The sequence below is a fragment of the Cinclus cinclus genome, chromosome 10 (assembly GCF_963662255.1).
Source record: "Cinclus cinclus chromosome 10, bCinCin1.1, whole genome shotgun sequence".
Classification (NCBI taxonomy): domain Eukaryota; kingdom Metazoa; phylum Chordata; class Aves; order Passeriformes; family Cinclidae; genus Cinclus; species Cinclus cinclus.
This window is the reverse complement of record NC_085055.1, coordinates 1,403,093-1,427,981: the sequence shown is the minus strand read 5'-3', so window position 1 is coordinate 1,427,981 and position 24,889 is coordinate 1,403,093. Positions and strand designations below refer to the sequence as shown.

The 24,889-nt window shown below is 48.5% G+C and overlaps 2 protein-coding genes across 3 annotated transcripts in view; one reads left to right on the top strand and one right to left on the bottom strand.

Annotated features, from left to right (window-relative positions):
• VEPH1 (ventricular zone expressed PH domain containing 1) overlaps positions 1-24,889 on the top strand; it is a 50,076-nt gene that overhangs the window by 6,534 nt on the left and 18,653 nt on the right. For both annotated transcript variants that reach the window (XM_062499228.1, XM_062499227.1), the window contains exons 4-8: positions 10,426-10,592; positions 11,693-11,902; positions 15,586-15,806; positions 20,846-21,055; positions 22,043-22,437. In XM_062499228.1, coding sequence (XP_062355212.1) covers positions 10,426-10,592; positions 11,693-11,902; positions 15,586-15,806; positions 20,846-21,055; positions 22,043-22,437 — 1,203 coding nt within the window. The remainder of the gene's footprint in view (positions 1-10,425; positions 10,593-11,692; positions 11,903-15,585; positions 15,807-20,845; positions 21,056-22,042; positions 22,438-24,889) is intronic.
• PTX3 (pentraxin 3) lies at positions 935-5,706 on the bottom strand. Its single transcript, XM_062499551.1, has 3 exons — positions 5,559-5,706; positions 4,571-5,089; positions 935-1,548 (listed from the first exon to the last, which is right to left on the bottom strand). The coding sequence occupies exons 1-3, from the start codon at positions 5,704-5,706 to the stop codon at positions 935-937; spliced, it is 1,281 nt and encodes a 426-aa protein (XP_062355535.1).

Below are 24,889 nucleotides of genomic sequence, written 5' to 3'. Positions count from 1 at the left end.
GGATTGTGCATAGGGTCTCTCTGCTCCTATGAGATGCTGCTCGTTATGTTTTCTCTACCAGCATGGTTCAAAACATGAAAAAAGTCCCACCTGGACTTGGTAGAGAATTTTGGTTTATGAGAAGAGTAGAGAGTTTTAGTCTAGTAAAGTATCTTTATTTACAAAACACCTTTACAAAAATAATTTCAATAAAATTATCACAAAGTCAATGTACAATATAATACAGCTGCATTTCCTCCCAATGCAACGTCAGATTATGATGGGGAATATTATTTTTATGTCAATCTGTGGCATAAATAATGCTTTAAACAAGGAACTAGCTTTCGTAGAGTCTACACATTACTAACAATGATTAATAGAGAACATGTTTCTGGACTTGGGTGGTTGCTCTGTAAAATTCACATTAACACTACAGAACCCAAGGATTGGAGGAGCCTGGAATGGTGTGGGTTGGAATGGACATTAAATCCTACCCAGTGCCACCCCTGCCATGGCAGGAACACCTTCCACTGTCCCAGACTGCTCCAAGCCCTGCCCAGCCTGGCCCGGGACAATTCCAGGGATCCAGGGGCAGCCACAGCTGCCCTGATTTGCAGAGCAAGGTCAGATTTTCCTCAGCAGGGATGTCAGGAACTCCATTTGGCTCCAGAATGTCCATAGTGACCCTCCCTTTATACATCAGCAAGCCCTGCACTGGAGAGACAGAGTTGCCTGGCCCCAGGAACAGCTTTTCCAGAGCCATGCCTTGGTCTGTGGGATTGTTTTTGGGGTTTGGCCAGGGCAGCAGGCAGAGATCAATCCCAGTGCCTCGTTCTGTGACCTCGCAGTGCTCATGTTCCTTGGGAATTCCAGAGGCAGGGGCTCCTGCAGCTCTGCTGGTTGTAACACTGCCATTCAGCTCTGTGAAATCCATCCCCTGTGCACACCCCAGGCTTTAGGACACGTACTGGGCTCCTCCGTAGGGCAGCACCTCTGTGACCCCCCAGCCCACCACGTTGCCCCGGGTGCCACAGGTGTCCCCCACGCTCTGAGCCGTCACCTCGGCGGGGCTGAGCACTCGGTCCCACAGGTTAAAGCCAGTCAGCTTCCCTGAGAAAGCCAGAGCTTCATCAAACCCCCCTCCCACGCAGCAGCCGTTCTTCTCCTGCCCGAGCTGCAGGATGCCCCCGTCGGGGACGGTGTGAGCCCCAGCCACGTCCCAGGCGCTGGCTGCGAGCTTGCCCTGTGCCCACAGGGATGCAGATCCGTTCTCTGAGCTCCAGGTGCCACACAGGTGGAGCCACTTCCCAGGAATGACCACATTTCTGGCAGCTAGCTTGTGCTGGGCACCCCCAACAGCGAGCACGGCCGAGTCCCGGCTCAGGTACAGCTGGATTTCGTAGGGGTTGAATTTGGTTCCGTAGGAGAAGACGATGGTTTTGTCCAAGGCCTCGGTCACCTTGAGCCAGATGCAGGCAGTGAAGGAGCTCAGGGTCATTCCAGAGGTCGGGTGGACACTCCCGAAGATCTTCCTCGAGCGCATGGGGAACAGAATTGCGGTTTCACAGCCTGGAAAGGTTTAGAAGATTGTCAGGTAAATAAGAGCCGCTTTATTTGTGTGTGCACAGTTGGGACTTTTGACACGACACGGATTCATTAAGGTTGGAAAAGATCTCTATGTGTCCAAGGCCAGGCTGGACAAGGCTTGGAGCAGCCTGGGATAGGGAAAGGTGTCCCCTGTCCATGGCAGGTGGGATTGGAACAAGATGATCTTTCAGATCCCTTCACCCCAAAGCATTCCCTGATTCTGTGAAGTCCAGCTGCCAGCCCAGCACCACCGTGCTCACCACTAAACCAGGCCCTCCAGTGCTACATCCACCCCCTCTTTGAGCACTTCCAGGGACAGGGAATTCCATCACCCCTCCAGGCTGCCTGTCCCAATGCCTGAGCCAGGGCTCGCTTCCAGGCTTCTCCAAGGGATCCAGTGGGATGCAGGGACCTACCCCAGGATGGTTGGAAGTAGCTGTCAGAGCTGGTGAAGGAATTGCTGGGCACTATGGCAAGGGATAATCCAGCTGCAGGAATTTCTTGGCGCTTCCCTGCCTGCACAGGGGGCCACTGTACAGTCCTGTGACATCCAAAGGGTTAATGCAGCCTGCCTGCTTCCTTTGGGCTCTGGATGGAGCACCTCCTCCCGGGAGAGGGACTCTCAGCCCTTGAAACTGGGTAATTCTGCCAGGCAATTGGGTAACCCTCCCTCGGTGCCACTGAAGTGTTGTTTTATCCTCTGCTCTAAGTGTGGAGTAGTGAAAATAATTCAGTTGTGCTGAGGGAAGGGGTCAGGGATCCCCTCAAACAGCAGGTTTGGACACCAAGGCATTCCCAGGAGAGGGGAGAGGCTGTGCCTGGAGAAGGGAACTGCTGGGAGGCTGTGCCATGGAAAACAGGATACCAGGGCACAGCAGCTTCTGAAAAGCAGAAAATGTTGGCAGGAATATGCTGAGATGGGTTTGCTTATTTAATTTATATGAACCCATTTCCTGGCCCTGCCTTTAGGATTTTTTGGTCAGGAGCATTCATGGGCACTGGTTAAACAGGGGAAATTATGAGACAAGTGATACTTCTAAACCAGCTCTTCTCTCATGTCCAATTAATCAAAGTGTTGATAATAGAAATTAGATTAATTAAAACCACTAACAGAAATTTTTGCAGCTTAGGAAAGCAACTGGTGATCAGTAAAGCCAAGACATTTCTGGTGGTTTCTGTGCTGCTCCCTGGCTGTACCTAAGTTAATATCCAAGGTGACAGCAGGGAACAAGCAGCCCCTTCTCCAATTAAGCTGCTTCATTTCCTGTTTAAAGAAGCTGGAGGATCTGAAATGTCTAAATCGTGTGTGGAAATTTCTGCTCCAGGGAATGAAGGATTCTTTGTGCCCTCCAGGACTGAGCTGCTGTGGTATTTCATGGGCTGCTTCCCTCCAGCTTTGAGCAGATTTTACATCTCCCATTGACCCTTTTGAGGAGGGACAGGGTCAGTGAGCAACTGCTGGGGATTCTCCTTAAAATGCTACTTAGGAGCACCATTGTGAAAAAGCTTTTAATTAGCAGGCTTTCAGGCTCTATTATCAAAGCCTAAACAAAATTAAAACCAGCCTCAGTGAAGAACAAAAAAGTGTGATTAGAAAATCCCTCAAGAGTATGGCTGGCAGTAAGTCAAGATGCAAGAAATTAAAGTCAGTTGGTAAAAATTCCCTTGGAATAAAAAAATAATCCAGCGAGATACTCTGGAAGTACTTAAAATGTAGCCTTTAAATTTACAAGTATGGTTGTTTTATGTAAAATCACGTGGGAACCAGTGGAAATAAACCGAATTTCCACTGATGATCCTCAATGCAGATGGAGTTTGTTGCTCTCACCTGGTGCAGAGTAGCTGCTGGGGCACAGGGAGATGAGGAATGAGAACATGCTCTCTGCAAAGTTTGTGCTTGGGGAAAAGAGGAATATGCTCAAAGATCTCCTCCCAGCACACAAAAATTGAGGTGTTGTGACAAAAACAGTGAAAAAAATTTACTTCCAAAGCCGAGTGCGTGCCCTGCATGAAGGGATGGGGTCAGGTTAGGCTGTAAAAGCTTTGATGTTGTGGTTGTGTTGTTGCCTTTGCTGTAGCAATTACTGCTCCTTTCTGCTCCCTGGTGTGAGAGCTCACTCTGGAGATGCTGCACCCACCCTGCAGGGGTGATTTGCAGGTACATTTGGGGGGTTTAGGTTGCAATAACTTCTGTTTGAGGAAAACAGAGCCATTAATCAGCAGTTCGAAGGCAGGCAGTGACAGCTCGCTGGTGGGCAGGGTGATTTCAGTGCACATGGTAATTCTGCACCCACACTTCAAACAAATGAGGGGCTGCTCCACCACACCTGAGCTGCTGTGGTTTTTTGGGTGTCTTGTTGCACAGAAAAGCTGAGTTGGGATTTGAGGTATGAGCCCACCTTTCTACAGCCACCTCACTGACCAGTGCAAATGTTTTGGAAGGGGAAAAATCCCCCAAACAACAGCAGCACGGGTTACTTACTGATTTCTCTGTGCCAGGGGGAATATTCAGGGCAGAATCTTCCCACTGGCATGCAGGGAATGTACCCTCCCTGCCCTGGAAGTGTGCTTGGCTGCCTGGCAGCTCTTGGACACTGGAGCTGGGGAGGAGATGTGAATATAGGAAGAGAAAGGAACAAGCAGAACAGAGAGCTCCATGACTGGTGCAAACGCACAGGAGGCACCAGCTGGGAAGGCAAAAGGTGAGAGAGAACACAACCTGGATGTCTAAAATAGATTTGCTGCTCTCTGACAATGGCTTTGATCTGGAACAGCCTGGAGGAGGTGGGATCCTGCCTGGCTCTGCCCTGCACGGTAAAATCTTTCTTTCATCCCACGTTTGAAAAGCTCAGTGCCTCTTTTTCCACACATTCCGGGGGTCCCCCCTTGAGGCACAGCCTGTTCAAAGCTGCCCTGCTGCCCCGGGGTTGGAGAAGGAGGTGCCCAGGAAGGGTTTGTGGAGCCCTGTTTGGGGTGGCCCCCAGAGCTCTCACGATGGCCTTACCTGCTGGCAGCAGGTGCTGAGCTGCCCATTGCTGTGACACCCTCAGCTCAGCCCGGGTCTGCTGCAGCTCCTTCCACACCGAGTTCAGGATGAGACTGTCCCCTCTGCTGGCTCCCAGGTTATCCTGCAGAGCAGTTTCCTGCTCCTGCTGCTCGGCCCCGCTGCGCCAGGCGCTCTCCAGCCAGCCCAGCCTCACGGACACGTTGTGGCTCAGCTGCAGGATGTGCTCCAGAACCTTCCCTTGCTCCCACTCCTGCAGCCTCCTGGCTTCCTCAGCCTGCTCCCTGCTCCTCACCAGCACCTGCTCCACCTGGGACAGCACCTGGGAGGTGACAGTGGTGAAGGTGCCTGCCAGGGTGGTGGCGAGCTGGCTCAGCTCTGCCTTCAGGCTCTGCAGCTCCAGCCTGGGGAGCTCATCCAGAGCCTGCAGCATCATGTTCTCCTTCATCTGCGAGTTCTCCAGCATGATGAACAGCTTGTCCCACTTGCTGTGCTCCCGCTGGCAGTCGCACGAAGCAGCTGGAAGGGAAGGTACAGATGTTGTTATTCCTTCGTACCAAGTTTTAAACGGGAGTGCTTGGCAAAATCTGGCTCTGTGCAAGGCTTGTGTCCTCCAAACTGTCCCAGAATCGTGGACTCACACACTGGTTTGGGTTGGAAGGGACCTTACAGACAGTCTGGTTCTAACCTTCTGCCCAGTGCCTTTCCCTCCGTACCAGGACAGAACAGCACAGGGGTGTGATCAGAGAGATACTAAACCGCTGGAACAGCAACAGCCTTTTGCAGGAAAACTGGGAAATAAAGAGCCTAAAAAGCACAGTCCAAGGCATCCCATCCAAGGGCTTTACCATTGTAGCCCGTAATAACCTACAGCTACGAGCTTCTCCCTCTGGAAAAAGTAAATTATGTTCACAGTAATAGTTCTTTCAAGAGCTAGGCAGCAAAGAAAGTTCTGCACTTAAACTGAATTCGGGTTAAATTCACTCACCTTCCTCAGCCGCAGGGGCCGGACCTTCGATTTCATTATCCAGGTTCACGTACATGAGCTCGTAGTCATCATCTTCATCCAGGGCAGAGCCAGAAACCCTGGAAACACAGAGCAGCGCGAGCAGGGAGAGGAATTCTCGGGGCAGCATCTCCCGGCCGGTGCCCGGGCTCCGGGGAGCCGCTGTGGCTGCAGCAGAGCCGGGGCTGGCGAGCGGAGCGCAATGAATGAGCGCTGAGAGCGGAGCGCTCCTGCCGGCGCCTTTTGGCCAGGAGGGGAGGGGAGGGGAGGGGAGGGGAGGGGAAGGGAAGGGAAGAGAAGGGGGCGGGCAGTTTGCTCAATCCCAACCCTCCAGGTTTGCCTGCGGGATGCTCTGACTGGCCAAGGGCAAAAACGGAGAGAGCCGCGCTCGCCCCGGGGCGGATCGGGAGGTGCGGCAACGCCGGGGGGGGGGGTGGGAGAGCTCGGGTTTGCACAGGATGGGTTGGTTTTTGTATCATCTGTGGAAAAGAAAGTGTTCTCCGCGAATTCAGTTTGTGTGCCGGGGCTCTGGAGGGGATTGGTAGCAAAATAAACATACCTGGAGTTGGTTTGGATACGCGTGTCTAAAAGTGAAATAGTGCAGCTTTTTTTTGAGAGTTAGGCAGCGCTGTATAGTAAATTATGTTATATACTAACAGTTTATTGCTTTAAGCAATGTAGGAGAGCTCTTAAGGAGTTCTAACAGCTTGTTGGGGTTCTGCTTTTCCAGCTCTAATTAGCACTTACACCACCATTACTCCGTGGATAATCTGTCAGGGCTGTATCCTGTTTTGGGAGCTGTAAACCTGCAGCTGCACAATCAGAGTTGTGTCTGTTACCTTTGAAAAAGCAAAACAAGGTGTGCTTTTGGATGAAGCATTAATTTAGTCTAAGTCTTATTGAATTCTGTAATCTTATTGATTCAACAGGCCATTCATCATGTCAGAGCCGCTTTGCTTAGGTGAGATTAGGGGTGATCTCATACAAATTATGTATTGGCTATGAAATACCCAGAGAACAGCAAAAAACCCCTCCTGTAATTGTATCTAACTTGGAATCTGTGCTCCCTTTCCATTTGTGTCTCCGGTTTTGCTTATACAAACCTGCACTGCCTGTGCCTTGGGTACTGGGGAGGAATTCCTCCCTGGCAGGATGGTGGGGACAAGGTGGGGGTCAGGCACAGGTTGGACTCTGGTCCTGGAGGTCCTTTCCAACCTGAATGATTCCATGATTTTCAAGCAGGTATGCGTCAAACCTGAGTCACCCTGGGGAAAAAAATTAGTCTTGATGCTGGGGCTTTTGTCTTTGGGAGCTCCCTTTGGAGTGAAAATCCATCTGTCCATGGGCCAGTGGGAATGTTCTCCTTGTCCTTCCCAAGCTCTCTGTGCTGCTGGGATGGGCAGAGCTGGAGCTTGGGGCAGCCTTTTCCAGGAATGGGAGCAGGGCTGGCACCACCCTGCCACGTCCCTGGGGTCCCTCCCTGGTTCACCTGCAGCCATGGAGTGTCCCCAGGACACCGTGCTGGAATTGTCATTCCCAGCTGGAAAGTACTGGAGGTCAGGGTGGCAGGGAAGGAAGAGGGAAGGAAGGAATTTAGGGAGCTGAGTGGGATGTTCTTTCCATTCTCACACAACAAATATTTTCAGGCTCTTAGTTTAGATTGAGGCAGATGAAGCAAGATTGGGAAAAAGTGAATTATTCAGGATTGCCAGTATCACCTCTGGCTGTCTGAGCTCTGGGAATCAGGGAGTTGGGAAGCTGGGTGTGTATAAATCCCCTCAGAGCCTGTAAAGATGTGACAAACAGCTCTGAGTATCCCTTGCTACCTCAACCATGAAAAAACCAGCAAATGGCCAACTGGGTTGTGCCTGCTGACCTTTCTTGAGGTCTCTGAAAAACAGACCCAAACTGGGATATCTGGGATTATTTACACGTGTGCACACAGGTTCTTCACTTAAAAGCAATTCCATGTCAGTGAGGTCACTTCAATCTCGCTGCAGAGGGAGCGGGTTGCTCTGATTGCCTTTACTTTTCATTTATCTTGGTTAGGGAATATCAGCCCAGCAATGTTTGCTGCAGGAAACTTCCCAAAGCTGCACTTGCACAAAGTATTTTTTGTTCAGAGAGGTTTGGTGGCTGCAGTCCATCATCTGTGATTGCATCACTCCTCTGGTACACCCCACACTCCAAACACTCCTTTGCCAGACTAAATAATCACTCTTCCTTTCCAGATCCCTTCCTAGCCCTGACATCCCAGCTTAGGCAATAGCATGGCTCAGGTTAGTGTCTTTCCTTGCTTAAAGCTGGTTTTTTGTTTTTTTTTTTTTTTTTTTTTTGTTACTCCCTCTTGGATTCTTTCCCATCACACTTCTATAGCTGAGAGGAAATTTGCCTGTCCAGGAATACGGGAATTTCATCTTTTGCAATCATTGCTGAAATCTGACTGGAGTTTAAGGGCTCTGCTCCATGTGGGCAGAAAACTTCCAGTGCAATCTAAGCAAGGGCAAGTGCAGAGAAAGGACTTAGTGCTGGAAGCACGACGTCATCCGGAGAGAAAAGAGTTTATGGTGTAATCAGTACAAAATGTTTCAATTTTGAACTATGGCATGAGCCTAGAAAAGTTCCAGTGAATCCATCCTCTCACCTTTTATCATTGAGTATCCTGAGTTGGAAAGGATCTCAAGGATCCCTGGCCCTGCACAGACACCCCAAAATCCCATCCTAGGCATCCCTGGGAGCAAAGTCCAACCACTTCTGGAGCTCTGGCAGCCTCGGGGCTGTGCCCGTTCCCTGGGGCAGTGCCCAGCACCCTCTGGGGGAAGCAGAACCTTTCCTTGATCTCCAGGTTCTCCCTCTGGGGGAATTTTTTCTTAGCATCAATCCCATGGAACGTTAATGGTGACAGTTTTAATCCAGATCCAGTGGGAACATCAGGAAGAGCCTAGGGAATGTGGTTAGGAAATGGCCAGAACAGAGCAGTTTGCTCTTCTTTTCAGGGTGATTCATCAGCAACCCTCTTTCCTTTGCCCTTGGCCTTTGTGATCATGTAGAACAGGAGATAGATGTGCTGTGTCCGTGGGGTGGGGGTGGGGTCTGACCCACTGGGTCAAACTGAGTGGGGTTTGGCACTGCTGGGGCTGCACAGGGGGCTCGAGGCAGCCTTTGGGGAGCAGCCAGGGATCCTCCAAGCAGGATAAGGTGCAGAAGTGTGGCTGGCTGGAGTGGAGAGCTGCTCCTGAGAAGGATGAGGACCCTCAGGGATCATTACAAGCTTCTGGGCTCAGAGCTGTCTGAACCTGCCGTGAGTTATGGGCTCGTTTCTTGGCTCAGGGGGAGCTTGTGAGACCCAGCCGTGTCCTGGGGTGCATTTGCTGTGTCTGGCAAGAGCCCCACGTGCTCCAGCCTGAACCCAAATATCCTTTTCCTACCATCCATGAACAGATCTGCTTATCTTCCAAAGTTATCCGGCTCAGATGTAAGTGGGAGGAAAAGCAGCAGGCCAGAGAGCTGATTCCTCTTGGAAACCAAATCCAAAGAGGCCGTGAGGACTTGCAAGGGTTTACAAAAAGGAGCCATACTGGGTTGCAATAGGCAGATGTTTTCCATATGTTGCTCAAGTGAAACTTAAATCCATTGAGGCAGGCATGTACTGCGATGTGAAGTTATATATTTTGGTATGAGCCTGGGCTTCAAATTGAATTATGCACAGCCATGTTAAGAAAACGTGTGAGAGAGGGTTTAGCATATCTCTGTCTGTCTGCTCTCTCTGGCTCCTTTCTATTCCTGGAAATGGCATCCTTAACTATTTCTGTTCAAATGCATGTTTAGTTCTCTGTTAACTAACTGTTCCTTCCATATGATGCTTATTTAATTTGAAAATCTGAATCTCAGCAAAGGAGAATTGTAGTTTTTGTCTTTTGTTGGTTTTTGTTGTTTCTTTGTCATTCCTCTCCTTCTTTCTTCTTTTGTTTCTTTGTTAATTGAAATCACACTTAGTTTGGCCTAGGACTCAACAGAGCATCATCCAAAGCTGAAAGCTTATTAAGCAACTTTCTCATGATATTCAGAAATAAAATTATAATTGGTAGGAATCAGTGGGGTTTTCTTTACACAATGTTGTTACCGACCACAGTGATCTTCTCTGTTTTGATAATTTATTTGGTTTCTTGGCCCAATATATAATTTTCTACAGTTTATACCTCCCTGGTTTTGTACTGGTGATCCTTCAAGGCCAGGTTGGAGCAACCTGGTGGAAGGTGCCCAGAGGAGGGGTGGAAAGAGGTGAGCTCTAAGACCTCTCCAACCCAAGTCATTCTGTGATTGTTAAACTGGTGTCTGCAGGAGTGTGCTGGTGTTGTGGGGCTCTCCCCAGTGCAGTGATGCCTGGAGAGGCTGACCTGGAACAAAGGCTGGGCAGAGTTAAAGGAATAAAGCAAGGGTTTATTAAAAGCCTTTCAAGGATTCACTTTGGGCAGTGCAAGAGCCTGGACATGGTTACACCCAAGATGGACAATGGGTCATGAGTTCTCACACTTTTATAAGTTTGGGTTCATTCCCACCTTGGGGTTCATTGTCCAACCCCAGCTCCAGGTTCTGCAGTCCCACCCTCCCAGATTCTCTCCTCAGTTCTCTGCTCTTTGCACTTTTTGGGGCTGGAGCTGCAGCGGTGTCCTTGGTTCTGGGGCTGGAAAAGGATTGTTTTGTGGGACTGAGCTGTGAGGAGAACTTGGAACACTTGATATGGAGTTCAGAGTCACACACCAGTGCGGGACTGAATCTGGAAATAGGAAAGCTAAGCCTGGAGGCACCAGCAGGGCACTGGTGACCCTGGTCCCTGCTGTGTCCCCAGGGAACTCCATGCTGCTCCGGGTGCTGCCCGCGCTCTACGAGAAGCGGCCGCAGCCGATCCACGCCCGCCTGCGGGACCTGGTGGCACCCATGGCCCAGCTGGACCCTCCTGAGCAGCTCCACATCCTCAGGCTCCTGCACACCGTGGCCAGGAAGAGACAACTGGGGGTAAACCACACCGGGAATATCTCCCTGCCCCTCCTTTGGAGGGTTTGTGTTTCACAGGTTTGGTGAGGGAGGAATCCCACAGTGCAGGGCAGTGCCATCCTCTGCAATTTGCTCCCTGGAAATTCTTTCATTCCATCCCAAGTCCTCCATGAGGAGAACAGAGCAAAGAGTCTGCTGGACCAAAAGGTTTGGGTTAAACCATTTGTCTCCAATGTTTTTGGCTCGTCCTCTGTCAGCTGAGTGTGAAATCCCATAACTGTGTTTCTGTCAGTGTACATGAGCTGCATTAAAATCCATGTCAAGGACAAGTAACATGATTTAGGAACTGATGAGACCTGATAATCCTCAAAAAAAAAACAAAACAAAAAAATCACCAAAAACAACAACAAAAAAATCCAAACCTGAAGAAGGAGTTGTTTTATGCCCCGTGTCTGTGTCTGAATGCACAGATGCAGCAGTCTCCATGAATCCAAGGTAATTTATTGTGCCTGTGTACCCTGAATTAATCCCTCAGTGGGGACTTGCATCCTGTTTGGCAGATGGCTCCGAGGACTACACCCTCAGCCTCCTGAAAATTGGGTTCCTACATGAAACGACAACTTATCTACAGCACATTTATCATGCAGTGAGGGTCCTGCCCCCCAGTTTTCCCTCTATTCCAGCTCCTGTGACCTTGTCACCTTATTTAATTTCTGGTGGAACCCAAAAATTTATACGAGGACTTTAATTTACTGCATCATTGACGAAGGCTGAGTCTTACGTTGTTTTAATCAATAAATTATAGACTGGCCTGGAGCAAGGAAAATATTTGGTAGAGGTGGATTTTTGTTTTGTTTTGTTTTTTTCAGTTGGGCATTTCCTTACTTATTTATGCATAACTGCCATATTTTGCAGCAGAACTTACCCTTATTCCATATGTTCAGTTGAACTTGGATTGACCTCAGCAATAGCTCCATGCAAAGGTCGCCAAGGGTGGAAAACTCTTCTATTAACTCCAAGTCTGGTGGTTTATTTTTATCACTCTGGTGGTTGTGTCTCCTCTGGTTATATGTGTTCACAATTCAAAACAGAGATCCAATTTGTTTCTGTTTTTTTAACAGGTGCTGAAAGAGTGTTTGCCATTTTTATTTGGACACCTGAGGGACCCCAACCACAGCGAGGTGATTCTAAACATCCTTCTGGAAATATCCAACTACGAACCTGCAGCCTTGGCCCCTTTCCTTCCCACACTGAGGGAAACTGGGGAGAGTTTTCCCACTTTGATTGGGCAGACAGCAAAGATCTTTGGAGCTGTTGGACATCTCGATGAGGTAAGGTGGCAAAAAAAAACCAAAGGACTTGCTTGGGCTTGCTTTTAATCTTTATAAAGTAATGCATCCGTGTATTTCTTTCTTAACGAGTAACCAGACTGCCCCGCCATGGAATCATGGAATAGTTGGGGTTGAGAGAGGGGACCTTAAAGATGATCTTATTCCAGTCCTTCCCCCTTTGGTAATTAATTTGGGGGTGTATTGGCTGGGCCTCGTGTGTCTGAGCAGCACAGGAAGACACCATCCCTACTGTTTCTACTGATCTGGAGCTTTATATTCATGTAAAATTGAATTTATCTCAGAAGAATCAAAACCAGATTTGGTTTGGCTTTGTAAATCTTATTTCTGTTCTGTGGAAAGAGGAGCCAAAATTCCCACTGAGGCCTGGGAGCCAAATGAAGTTTTTTTGTTCTCTCTTTGTTTACTTCCATCCCCCAGCAAGTTTTACTTTTATAAGATCTGCAGGTGACCACATTTAATTCTGTATTTAGTATTTGAGAGTCAGCATTTTCTAGAAACTTTACAGTTGCTAACCAGCCAATCCTCAGCTGAGCACAGCTGGGCTCAGAACTGAAGGATTTCATTTGGATTCTGTGTTTTGGGGTGTTGAACCAGCTCTCCCCATCTGGGTGTCTCTGAGGCTCCGTTTCCGCTGAGTTCTGCTACTTCAAAGGGGCTGAATTTATTTATTTTGCCTTTTGTTGCTGTGATTGTTTTATACCAAACCCAAGAATAAGTGAGGAACCAACTGGCCCTGTTGGGTGCTGGAAATTCCACACTAGAGTGCAGTTTACAAAGACACAATTCAAAGAATATTTCCCCCCTCATATTTTTAACCTGTTGGTTTATGTGGCTGCACCAATCTACTGAGTGGAGCACACACAGAGCCTGCACTGAATAACTGATGTCCAGTCTCCCTGGGGTAAGTGTTGAGTAAGATCTCACCATGTCCTGTGTCACGAGTCTGAATTTTTAGGAAGCTGCTGGCTCAGCAGCATCCCAGCCCATGGGGAGGACAAGTTTGTCATTTGTTTGCTGTGTTTGTCACTGACATCCAGGGACCTTGCTCCAGACTCAAAAACAGGGATAAAAACAACACACAAAGGGTGGTGCGGGTGAATTTTCCACCAGGAGATCAATGGCTCCTCTCTTGTTTTGCTGTCTAAGAAGTTAGGAAGTGTGAATAATTCTGAATTATGGAAGATTTTGAAATGACAGAGTGGTTTGAGTTGGAAGGGACCTTGAAGCTCATCCCATTCCCCTGCTGTGGGCAGGGACACTTCCACTACCCCAGGTTGCTCCAAACCTCTAAACTGATCTTACAAAAAGAATCATCTCACCTGAGAGGAGAAGGAAATGCCTCCATGGCTGATTCCTGAGCATAGGTGAGATCATGGAATCATAAAATCACCCAGGCTGGAAAAAACTTCCAACCATCAACCCACGTGTGCCTCTGGTGGTCTCATCTGACAGCCCCCATGTCAGGGCCTTCCCAAACCCTCTCTCATCCCTTCTCCCCTCTCCCTGTGCTGTGCCAGGGATATTCTGCCACTTCTCAGACAGGAATCAGCATCCCCTGCCTGGCCAAGCTAAACAAGCGGGCAAGGAGACATCAATGGCAGCGCTGGAGTTTTATTTGTTGATGTTTTATGTCACTGGAAGCCTTGCCTGGACAAAAGAGGTGGCAAGGATTGAGGATTGGCCCTTGATGGTTGAGACTGTGGATCTGAGCAGCAAATCTTTGCTGGCTCCTGGAAAATGTCTCTTGTGCTTCCAGGGACCCCAGGAGAGAGGAGAGCTCTGGATTTGAGAGGCTGCCCCTTGTTTACCCACATCACACTTGCTGGTGTCAGCCACGCTCTCAGGGGGCAAGTTGAAATCAGAACTTGTCCCTTAACCATAAATCTGTGCAAAGGAAAAACCATCTTGGGGCTCAGGGCGATCGGACACTTTATTTTTTCCCCTATGTTTTGAACCACCTGGGAGCTGGAATTATTTCTGAAAGCCTTGTGATCTTTTTTGTAGTCTCCTGAACCTGTTTTTGAGGGAAAAAAAGAACAACACATTGCCACACCTCATTGCCTGTGCTTTAGCTCTTCACCTTCTGGCAGATGTAATGCCATAAAATGTAAGGGTTGCTTATGAGAAAATACACAAATACATCAAACAGGCACTGCTGAAATAACAAGAGGTTATGTGCATCCAAATAGGCTTTGGGAAACATTTTGGATAAGAATTGTGGCAGGGATAACGGCTGCTTTCATGTCGAGCTATTTTGCTTTAATTTTGTTTTGTGAAACAGTTACGTATTATATTACTCAGGCAAGTTTATTGTTCTTTTACCTCACTCCAGGCGAGTAGCAGCATTTCAGCATGGCTGGAGACTCTCCAGCTGGATCAAAGTGACAGGAAAATGGTCAAAACTGCTCCTCCATTTAGTCTGCTGCACAGTTTGTTTAGAAAACAAAAATGTGTTTTAAATGTTAATTGAGCCTCTGTTTATCTCTTGGAGGAAGGATCAGCTTTCAAATAAATGAGTGACTGTGCACCAAAAAGTCAACCTTGCTCAAGCCATTGAGGAAAAAGCTCCTTGGTCACATCAGCCCAGCCCAGGGTGTAGCTGGAGTTCTCCCCACGTGGCTGAAGGGATGCAGTTTGTCTGATCCACCCTTCCCATCTGTCCCTGCCATGGCACGATGCAGCAGAGCTGCTTTTCCTTCCATTTCCTTGACTTGCTCTTCAGAAAAAGCCTCGCCCGTGATGCTCGGGCCATGTCCTGCCAAAATCTGCCGGGTGTTTTTGTAGCTCAGCTGGGTCTGGAATCAAACTTTCAGCAGGTTTTGCTCACTGGTTACGAGGTCCCAGAAGAGAGGAGGAAATGGGGCTGGGACCCTGCAGAGTGCACATGCACTGCACGTGCATGGCACGTGAGCCCTTGGGAAGGGAAAAGCTCTTTGTGTTTGCCTTTGTTTGTGTTTCAGCACAGGCTGAAACCAAACATCTCCCAGTTTCTGTATCCATCTGCTGAGGGCCAAGTGGGCTTCCCTGAGTTAAAGGATTCCCCCAGTGAAGGATCTGATGGGGGTTCCTGAGATAATTGCTGGTTTTTCCACTGCTTTTCCCACTTGGGTGTTTTTAGGACTGTGGAACCCAATCTAATTAGGACAACTGTAACAGAGGAGCCCTAATGTGGAGATGTTCAGATCCAGGCTGGATGTTCCCTATTCCTGGAGGTGTTGGTGAGGCTTGGGCCAACCTGTGGAAGCAACCTGCCCATGGCAGGGTGGGCCTCTAAGGTCCCTTCCAAACCATTCTCTGGTTTTATGAAGTAGCTGAGCCAGCCTCATCAGAGGTGAAAGAGGAGCCAGTGAGCCAGGCTGATCTGCCAACCCCGAATGATGCAGGGCCCTTGAAGAGCCTTCAGGGATCTGGCTCCAGGTCTGAGGAGGAAACAAGGTGTCCTGAGTTAGGCTGGGTTAGGTAACACCAAGAGGAACAAAAGTCACTTCAGCGTGACCACAAATAAACTGGTTTTGAGGCAGCTGCCTCTGTCATCACAGGGCAGCCACTCTCCCCCAGGGCCAGTGACTCAATGCCAGCACACCAAGCCCCTGCCAGCAGAAAACAATGAGTTCCATTCATTGTCCGTGGTTCAGCACTGTCCTTATCTCCCCACTGCCCAGGAGCGAGCCAGAACGTCCCTGCTGTATCTGGTGAACCAGCTGGCCAACATGGAGCACTCCTTTCACCACATCCTCCTGCTGGAGATCAAGAGCCTCACCGACAGCTTCCCGAGCATCCTGGGCACCCAGAGCAGGGACATTTATCGCATGAGCAACAGCTTCTCTGCCATTGCCAGGCTGCTGGCGCGGCAGCTGGACCGCGACGGCGGAGCGGCAGCCAGGTACTGCCAGGACCCCAGCCCGGCCCTCCCCAGGGCTCTGCTGGTGCCTTCAGGCTCAGCTTTTGTGTCTCCAGATTCTGTATTGGATTAGTGTAGAGTTCTGAACTCCGTACGAAGTGTTCCAAGTTCTCCTCACAGCTCAGCCCCACAAAACAATCCTTTTCCAGCCCCAGAACCAAGGACACCGCTGCAGCTCCAGCCCCAAAAAGTGCAAAGAGCAGAGAACTGAGGAGAGAATCTGGGAGGGTGGGACTGCAGAACCTGGAGCTGGGGTTGGACAATGAACCCCAAGGTGGGAATGAACCCAAACTTATAAAAGTGTGAAAATTCCTGACTCGGGTCCATCCTGTCCGGGCTCTTGCACTGCCCAAAGTGAATCCTTGAAAGGCTTTTAATAAATCCCTGCTTTATTCCTTTAACTCTGCCCAGCCTCTGTTCTAGGCAGCCTCTTTAGGCATCAAAATTCCCATGAAATGTCCTCCCATTGCCATGAAGTAAGCCATGCCCCAGATAAGTAGACCTAAGCAAGCTAAAAAGCCTCATTTAAAAATAAATCAGTGAAGTCAGGCCTCACAATTATCATTGAGTTTATTCTAGAAAATGCCCACTGAGGGTGATGAGAACAATGGCTGGCATAGCTCCCTGATGGAGATTTCTCCAAAAAAAGTCTGAAATCAATTTCTGAAGCATCCACAGAGAGATTTCTGTTCACTCAGCTGCATCCTGAGGTTAAAGCATTATGATGTTCCTCATGGTGAGGATAGGAACGTTATTTAAATACAGGGTGGCAGTCACTTCTAATTAGTGAGAGACTTAATAATTAGAGTTGTCTATACTGCAGTAGGTCGGGGGGCACACAGAAGTAGTTTCTGGAAAAAATGAAATTCTTTGAAAAAATGGAACACAGATGTCAGAAAACTCCTAAGAGTGAAGGCCAGCCCTGGAGCCAGACTGGGAGCCATGGATCCAAAACAGTGAGGTCAGTGGAGAAATAAAAAATTGGTGTCCTGGAAAGAGGTAAAAATGAAAAAGGAGAGGAGCCCAGACAGAGCCCCTCCTCTGACTACAAGGCTATGAGAAATGTCCAAGCTTCACCTGGTGGCAGAACCTCAGCAGAAAACAGCCCTCAGCATTCACAACCCATCATGGTCCCTCCATTTATGGCTGAAAAATTACTTTATTTGTTAAAATACTGTGATATTCCTTATTACATTCTGTGCTTAACGTTTTTCTCTAGAGCTGCTAAAAAAAAAAGGTTAAAAAAAAGGTTTTCATCAAAAGCTGGTTGTTTCTCTCTAAAATTCTCTGTTAAGGACTGGCTGAAGTGTAGAAGCTTCATTGACTGTGAGTGTGGTTACAGATGATTTTCTCTCTCTGCTCAATTTTATTTCTTTCTTTATTTTAAATTTCATTCCCTCCCCAACCCTCTGTGCCGTCGTTATCTCAACATGGCTGTGAGAGATCACAGCAAAATGCTGCTTTTTCACAGTTTTAGCTATTTGTTTTTTCACTCCAGGCCTGTATCAAGCAGAGCATCAGCTCAATCAGACAGGGCTGAAGGAGAGTTCTCTGCTGATTGAAGCAGAGTTGATTTTGACTCGGGGCTGGGAAGTGGGACCAGTCCAGATGTGAAGGTGGAAGTGCCCTTCCAGCTCTGGAGCTGCTGCAGCCCCTGAGCTGAAGAGCAGCAACCCAGAGTGTTTGTGCTGTGATAGGAAACCAGGATTTAAACTGTGTGCCTGGATTATAACCATTCCTTCCAAAACCCCTGTGTTTACAGAAGGAGAAGCTGATTTCTTCAGAGCCATGGCTGGTCCAGTGTGGCTTGACACAGGGAATTTTACATACAGGGACTGGGAAGCGTAATTGAAACCAGGTCATGCTCTGCTGCTCCTTACTGTCCCAAAATTGAAAGTTATTCAGTCCCAGAGGGGCTTTTAAAGACCACATACAGGGTTTTAATGGACTTATCCTACCTAGAGGGGCAGTGTAGTCAATTAAAAGGAAAGAAAGCTTCAAAGTCCTCATTGTGGGTAAGAGCTGAGCATGAGGCTGCACCAGTTCTGCTCCTCCCAGTGGTGTGGCTGCTTGGAATTGTTTTACATGTGGAGAGGAGAGATTTGGGGTAAATATGAGGAAGTTCTTTACTCATGGGGTGGGGAGGCTCTGGAACAGGTTCCAGAGAAGCCCCTGGATCCCTGGAAGTGTCCAAGGCCAGGTTGGATGGGGCTTGGAGTAGCCTGGGATGGTGGGAGGGTCCCTGCCCATGGCAGGGGGTGGAACGGGATGGGATTTAAGTTCCCTCCAACCCAAAGCAGTCTGGGATCCTGCTGACAAGTCCATGATCTTTTCTCCACCACTTGCCTTGTTTAAAGTTTCTAGTCCATCTCATTTGAGGAGGTGATTTTCTCTCCCTTAACAAACCGGGAGCACCTGGCTCATCCTCGTGGTGTCCATGTGCACAGAGGTGAAGCCCTGGCCACTTTCCTGGGTGAATTTTCACTCATCTCCCTTTGGGATGCTCTTTATCCCACTGAGCACCCCACTGGTGCTGCTGGTCTGGAGAAATGTCCTTTGTGTAATGCATCACCTGGACACTGAGGTGCATTTGTCCATGAAGCCCTCAGCAGCCTGGCACAATTTTTGGCATTTTGGTTCCTCCACGAGCTTGTGCATCTTCCTCTTCCTCTTCCTCTTCCTCCTCCTCCTCCTCCTCCTCCGCTTCCTCCTCCTCCTCACCACTTTGGTGTAAACTGATCCTGCTGGAGCAACCTCAGCAATCCAGCAGTGCCTCTTGCCAAGGCTGCAAACAATTCTTGGTTTGAGTGGAGCTGGAAGGGCTGCCAGGCATCCCAGTGGGGTGGGATGGAGCCTTCGCTGAGGGTTTTGTGGGGTTTTTGTGCTTTTGGCTTCCCAGGGAACTGCTGTGAGCACGAGGCTGGTGCACAGGAGAGCTCCTGGGCACTCAGAGATGCTCTGCTTCCCACTTGGAAATCCTGGCACCAACAGGGGCAAAAAAGAGGTGGTGGCTTGAGGAGCCCACCCTCCACACCCTAGGAGTGACTTTTTTCTGCTCTACACATGGAAAATAGGATTCAGCCACATTTCTTTTCCAACCATAACTATTTTTTTTTATTCTTTAGGAGAAGTATTTCCTTGCATTCCTTTCACAAAGCCATGGGAGCTCAGCAGGAGAATGCTGGACAAAGAGGTGCTGTTTGAAACCCCATTTTTAATTCCAAGCATCACCAAGGCTCCCTGGTTGGGGTCTGTCACTCCCAAAGCCCACCAGTCCATCAATCCCCTCTCTGTGTCCTGAGGCTTTGCCCATATTTACACAGGGAACAGAAGTTTTCCTTCGAGCTCAGCTCCCACAATGGCAGCAGTGTTTGGAGCTGTGACTGCTTTCCAATAAATTAAATCTTGTCCTACATCCCCAGAAAGATCTGTTAGGAAAGGTCACATCAAGGGTCTTTATTACAGAAGAATATTTTTCAAGTGCTCCTCACTGTTAATATATTATGAGATCTTGCTCGAATTAAAAACAAAGCTAGACAAAACTTGCCAGCTCCCCTGAGAAATATTCTGAGCTGCCTTTATCAAAACAAGTGAAAAAGTGCATTTTGTGATGCCACATTTCTGGTTGTTTTTTAAAAAACTGGCTTTTTACAATTGGTAATTTGCAGTTTGGGGAGTTTTTAATGGGCTCCCCCACTGCGAGCGTGACTTGTGATGCTCTGCAGCTTTGGAAGGGCTGTGTTCAACCCCTCATTTGTGGTTTTATATATCCATGTTTTACAGATTTAGCTATTCAGATGTTTGTTCATCGGGCGAAAAAAAAAAAGAAAATCAAACAAAGAAATAGTCAGAAGCATAACAAACTGGTTTTAGAGCTGTGGGTAGAGTTCAAAAAGGAAATGCTGCCCAATCCCCCTTGATTCTCCAAGAGATTCCTGCTTGCTTTCTGCTGCCTCCATGATTTTCTGTGCCAGCTCCTCCCTGCTTGCAGGAGTGAGAAGGGAACGTGCACACCATCCCAGCAGGAGAGGGAGAGGGGAAGGAGCAGTGATGCTCTTGCTGTTGGTCCCTGGGAAATCCAGTCCTGCTGCTGCTGCAGCATCTTCAAGGCAGAATAAATTCACATTTCCAGCAAATATTTGGAACTGAGTGTCTCTGCAGGCTCTGAGCAATGAAGGAACCCAGAAAAAGCCATTTTCAAGGGTGTTTGAGGCAACCCAGCACGCTTTTACCTACAGTGCCCTTTCCTTCTTTTTGTCCTGTAAGATCAACAGCTTCCATTCAATTTATCTGAAAGTTACCTTTGAATTTTGCATTAAGATGTTCCACGTTGTGGCTGCCCATCCCTGGAAGTGTCCAAGGCTTGGAGCAGCCTGGGACAGTGGAAGGTGCCCCTGATGTGGCAGGGATGGCACTGGATAGGATTTCATCTCCCTTCCAAACCAAACCATTCCATGGTTCTCTGATTCTGTGATTTTTAAGGCAAACATTACAAATCCAAAACAAAACTACTTGCCCTGCAGTCCTACAAGTTTGTTTTAACTCTTCATTTTCTCTTTGCTGAGCTGGAGTCGCATTGCTCAGAACTTTTCCTGAGTTTCAAAAGGTATTTTTCTTTCTCAGAGTGCAATAATTCAGTAAGAACTGCATGTACTTTGGTCAAAGCTTTAAAACCACAGAATTCTATAAAGTCTGCAAATAGCTTGACTTTTGCCTTGTGAAAATGAGGCAATAAGTCAGTGTTTAGAAATTTTGAGAGAATGGTTTGAGTTCAGATGAAAAACTTTTGACTATCAGGGACAGAGTTGTGGTTTGCTGGTGTTGGCAGTTTCTAATCCAGGGCTGTCAGAGATGCTCAGTGTTTCTGATCCACCAGAGATGTCGACCTAGAAGATGTTCCTGAAGATAATCTCAGGGAATTTCTGTTCAAATGTAATTATTTTACCAGCTCCAAACCACCAGAAACACAGCACAGTGAACACAGAGTGCCAGGGTTAAACCTCTGCTTTCTGCTCCCTCAGGGTGGAAAACGACCCTGAGGCAGAATGTCCTGTACCCCTGGATGATTTAAAATCTGTCGTGAATGGCAGTGAAGAAGATGAAAAGCTGCAAGTTAAAATCCAGGCTTTTGAAGAGAAAATAAATGTGGACAACAGCACCCCTGGCTCAGTGAGGAGATACAGCCTGGGCCAGGTTTCTAAAGAAGAGAGGAAGGATATGAGGTTTAACAGGTATGGCTCTGGAAAATGTGTGAGGGGTTCAGGGAGATCAGTTTTGTCATAAAACTTTATCCAGACATGGAGGGTTTGGTCTGCTCATGTCGTACCCCCAGGCAGTATAAACCGAATTTTAACAAGTTTTGCATCCATGAACTTAAGGGCTGGATGAAATCTTTGTAAATCACAGAATGGTTTGGGTTGGAAGGGACCTCAAATCCCATCCAGTCCCACCCTGCCATAGGCAGGGACACCTCCCATTGTCCCAGGTTGCTCCAAGCCCAAGTGTCCAACCTGGCCTTGGACACTTCCAGGGATCCAGGGCAGCCACAGCTTTCCTGGGGAGCCCATTTAATCTTTTCTGTGCCTTAAAGCAACAAAAAGAGCAAGAAAACAACTGCATTGAGATATCACAGAGAGGAAAAGTCCTGAGAGCTTTTCTGGGGTGTTATCACCAACACAATATCTCTCAATATTTAACAGTATTTATCAATATTTAACAATATTTAACCCACAGTGACCCACAGGCTGTTCAGGCTGTCCCCACAGCTCCACACTGAGCTCTGCTCCTCCTGCTCCAGGGTTTGCCCTTTCAGCCACTTGTGCCCTCTTTGCTCCCCTCTATCCCCAGCAGGGACCCAGGGCAGGAAGAGCAGGAACTCCTGGCCCAGGGAATTGCTGCTGGCTGGCATTTTTATGAAGTGATTGGTAAAGCAGCCACAGCACCCCCGGGGTTATAAGTTCCTTGCAGAGGGGCTGCCTCGCTCCCCCCATGGCAGATGTTGGGATATGTGGATATCATTTGGATATTATTTCATTTCATTTCATTCATTTATTAAAGCCATGGCTTGAGCTTGGCTTTTGAAATGTAGATTTCCCAGAAGGTTCTTGTCCCTGGCTCAGTGAGCCCCACACTTGGCTCTCTGAGGGCAGGTTTTAGGGGGGGGTCATGTTCTGCCTCTATTCCAAACCCGTTTTCCCTTCCTTTCTTCCTCCCCCCAGGTCCAAGAGCCTGGCCCTGCACGCGCTCCGGATGAAAGGGCTGAGCTCAGAGGGAGGGCAAGACGAGGAAAACGGGGACATCCCTGCTGGAATCTCCTTCTCTGAGCTCTACCTCAGCCAGGAACTCCAGAAAGTGCCTTTTGAGCTCCACCCCGGAGCAGTGCACGTGGGGAACTCCTCGGTTTCACACCCAAGTGTTGATTGCCCCCAGCCAGCCAAAGTGCCAGAGCTGAGCCTGGAAAAGGCCGTGCAGGGAAGGGCAGAGGCAGCCATGGGCACTGTGGAATACCAGGACAAGCTGTACCTGCACCTGAAGGAAAACCTGGGCAAAGTCAAAGAGTTTGTGATGGAGATGGGGAGGAGGATTCCCATCCCTGACCAGTGTGTGATCGAAGGTAAGTGGGACGAGCCTTCCCAAGAACCTGAACATCCAGCCAGGCTCCCCTCAGGGCTCAGGGAAAGGGGAACAAAGACCCCGCACAGGCAGGGAGGAACAGCAGCCTTAGGAAACAACGTCTTTCCCAAATGGAATTTTTTGAAACCTTCCAGGATTCATTTCCTTCAGCAACAGCACACCTCTTGCCTCTCCCAGACTCCCATGAAGGCTCAGGTGAAGAATTCCCTTTGGATGCCATGGGGAATGAGCCCTGAGGGGTGGCAGAGCCTCTGGGCACAAGGGCAGGACAGGAAGGAGACATTCCCAGCTCTCCAGGCTGGAGCTGTGAAGCTGGGTTAGACATCAGGGATCCATGTGTGCTGGACAGCCCACGTGCCACATGCTCTGTGCTGATCCATGAGGCTCCTGCTGGGTTGGTTTGGGGCAGATCTGGGGCTCCTTCCTCATTATCAAGTTATTAAATCAGCTGGATGGGAACTACAAAGGTCAGGTCCCTCGGGGCAGCGCATTGCAAACACAGAACCCCCTGAGGGCACAGCAGGGTTGAGACCCCAACGGGTTGGGTTGGGTTGGGTTGGATCCCATCTCACCAATCCCTGGGGTGCTTTAATGTTTGCTGCTTTCATCCCTGGTGGGTCTGGGATCTGCTCCTCTTTGAACTGAATGGGTTGAGCTGGGTCCAGTAGGGCTGCATTGGGTTAAACTGGGTTGGGCTGGGCTGGGTTGGGTTGGGTTGAGTTGTGTTGGTTTGGGCTAGACTGGGTTGGGTTGGGTTGGGTTGGGTTGGGTTGGGTTGGGTTGGGTTGGGTTGGGTTGGGTTGGGTTGGGTTGGGCTAGGCTGGGCTGGGCTGGATTGACCTGCGTTCACTTGGGTTGGGTTGGGTTCAGTTGAGTTGGGTTGAGCTGGGTTGGGTTGGGTTCAATTGGGTTGGGCTGAATTGGGTTAGGCTGGGTTGGGCTGGGCTGAGTTGGGTTGGGATCCTTCTGCTTATTCCCTTTGAGATGAATTTGGGTGCATCCAACCCCTCAGTGGTGGCCACGAGCTGTTCACAGCCCATCCCTGCCATGGGCCACACTGATGCCAAAGAGCAGCTGCCTCAAGCAATTAAATTAAATCTAATTTAACAAATTAAATTTCCAGTCACTTCAAACATCACCTTCTAATACAACGTCACTTCAGCTCCAACAAGCATCAACTGAAGTTGATAAAAGATTTATTTCTTTCCTTTCTCAGTGGTCAAAAAGTGCAAAAGCAGTTTCCACTCATAAAGGGGACATAATTCTTTATATATATATTTTAAAAGCTTATGCTTCTGAAGAATTTCCTAAATACCCTAAATTCCAGGTTTAGTAGTTGAAATAGTTACTTGGTAGAATTAAGGATGAAACTTATGTTCCATAAAATTCCATTAAAAACATGAGAGTGAACAATGTGGCTTTTGAAATGCTGAGTGCTCTGACCCCGCATTAATGAAATCCCATATATTGAATATTTTGAATGTATTGCTCAGTTTCCTTTCTGCAATACCTCTTATGATACATCCTAGGCACGTGACTATTTCTAAATTCATTCAAACTATTGTAATTTCCTGAAAATCCTCAACTAGCATTCCTAGGGAAATTCCTTGAGCAGGGACACATGTGCAGAGCAGAGATTTATGGGAGTCGTTCTGAATCTGTTGAAGAAATGCAGCCCCACTCATTCCACTGGGGACAGCTCTGTTAATATTCCAGATATTGCATAAACCTCTCCAAAAACCTGCAGTTATTGCACTCTAGAGATCCCCAGACTCTAACAGGGGCCACTCAAAGGCGTGTTTTACATTTCACCAACGTGCTTAGCAGAAAAAAAAACGAGATTGCAAAACATTAATAAACATAGTTGGCTGATTTTCTGTTCCCTGTGTGGGGGTCTTGAACTGGAAATTTAATGTGTAAGACATAGAAGATATGGAAAGATAAGAACTCCAGAGCAACCCCTCATGGCACAGAATATTTGAAGGAAAGAGTGGCAAAATGTGAATGCACATTTCCCAACCTTTCCTTCCCTTGCTCAGGCCTTTCCTGGGATTTCGAGTGGTGGCTCTGGGGGGGTCAGCAGGGTGTTAATGACACTTAGAGGAATTTCCAAGGGGTGTTGGGCCAAATTCTGCTCTCTTTACCAGAATTCCATCCCTGCTTGCATTTCTGGTGGTGGTGTCTGACCTGGGAATGGAGTGAATTCCTCATGGCTTCGGCCCAGACTGGGGGCTCCTCCAAAAGGGGATGTGCTGGTGAGGACAGAACACTAATGACGCAGGGGAAGGTGTCCCTGCCCAGGAGCTGGAGATGCTGCAATGTCCCTTCCAACCCAAACCATTCTGGGATTGCCTGCATTAATTAGAGCATGAAGGATAAAGGGTAAGAGTGGCCGCAGGAGTGTGAGGAAAATCAGAGACCTCCAAGTGGAG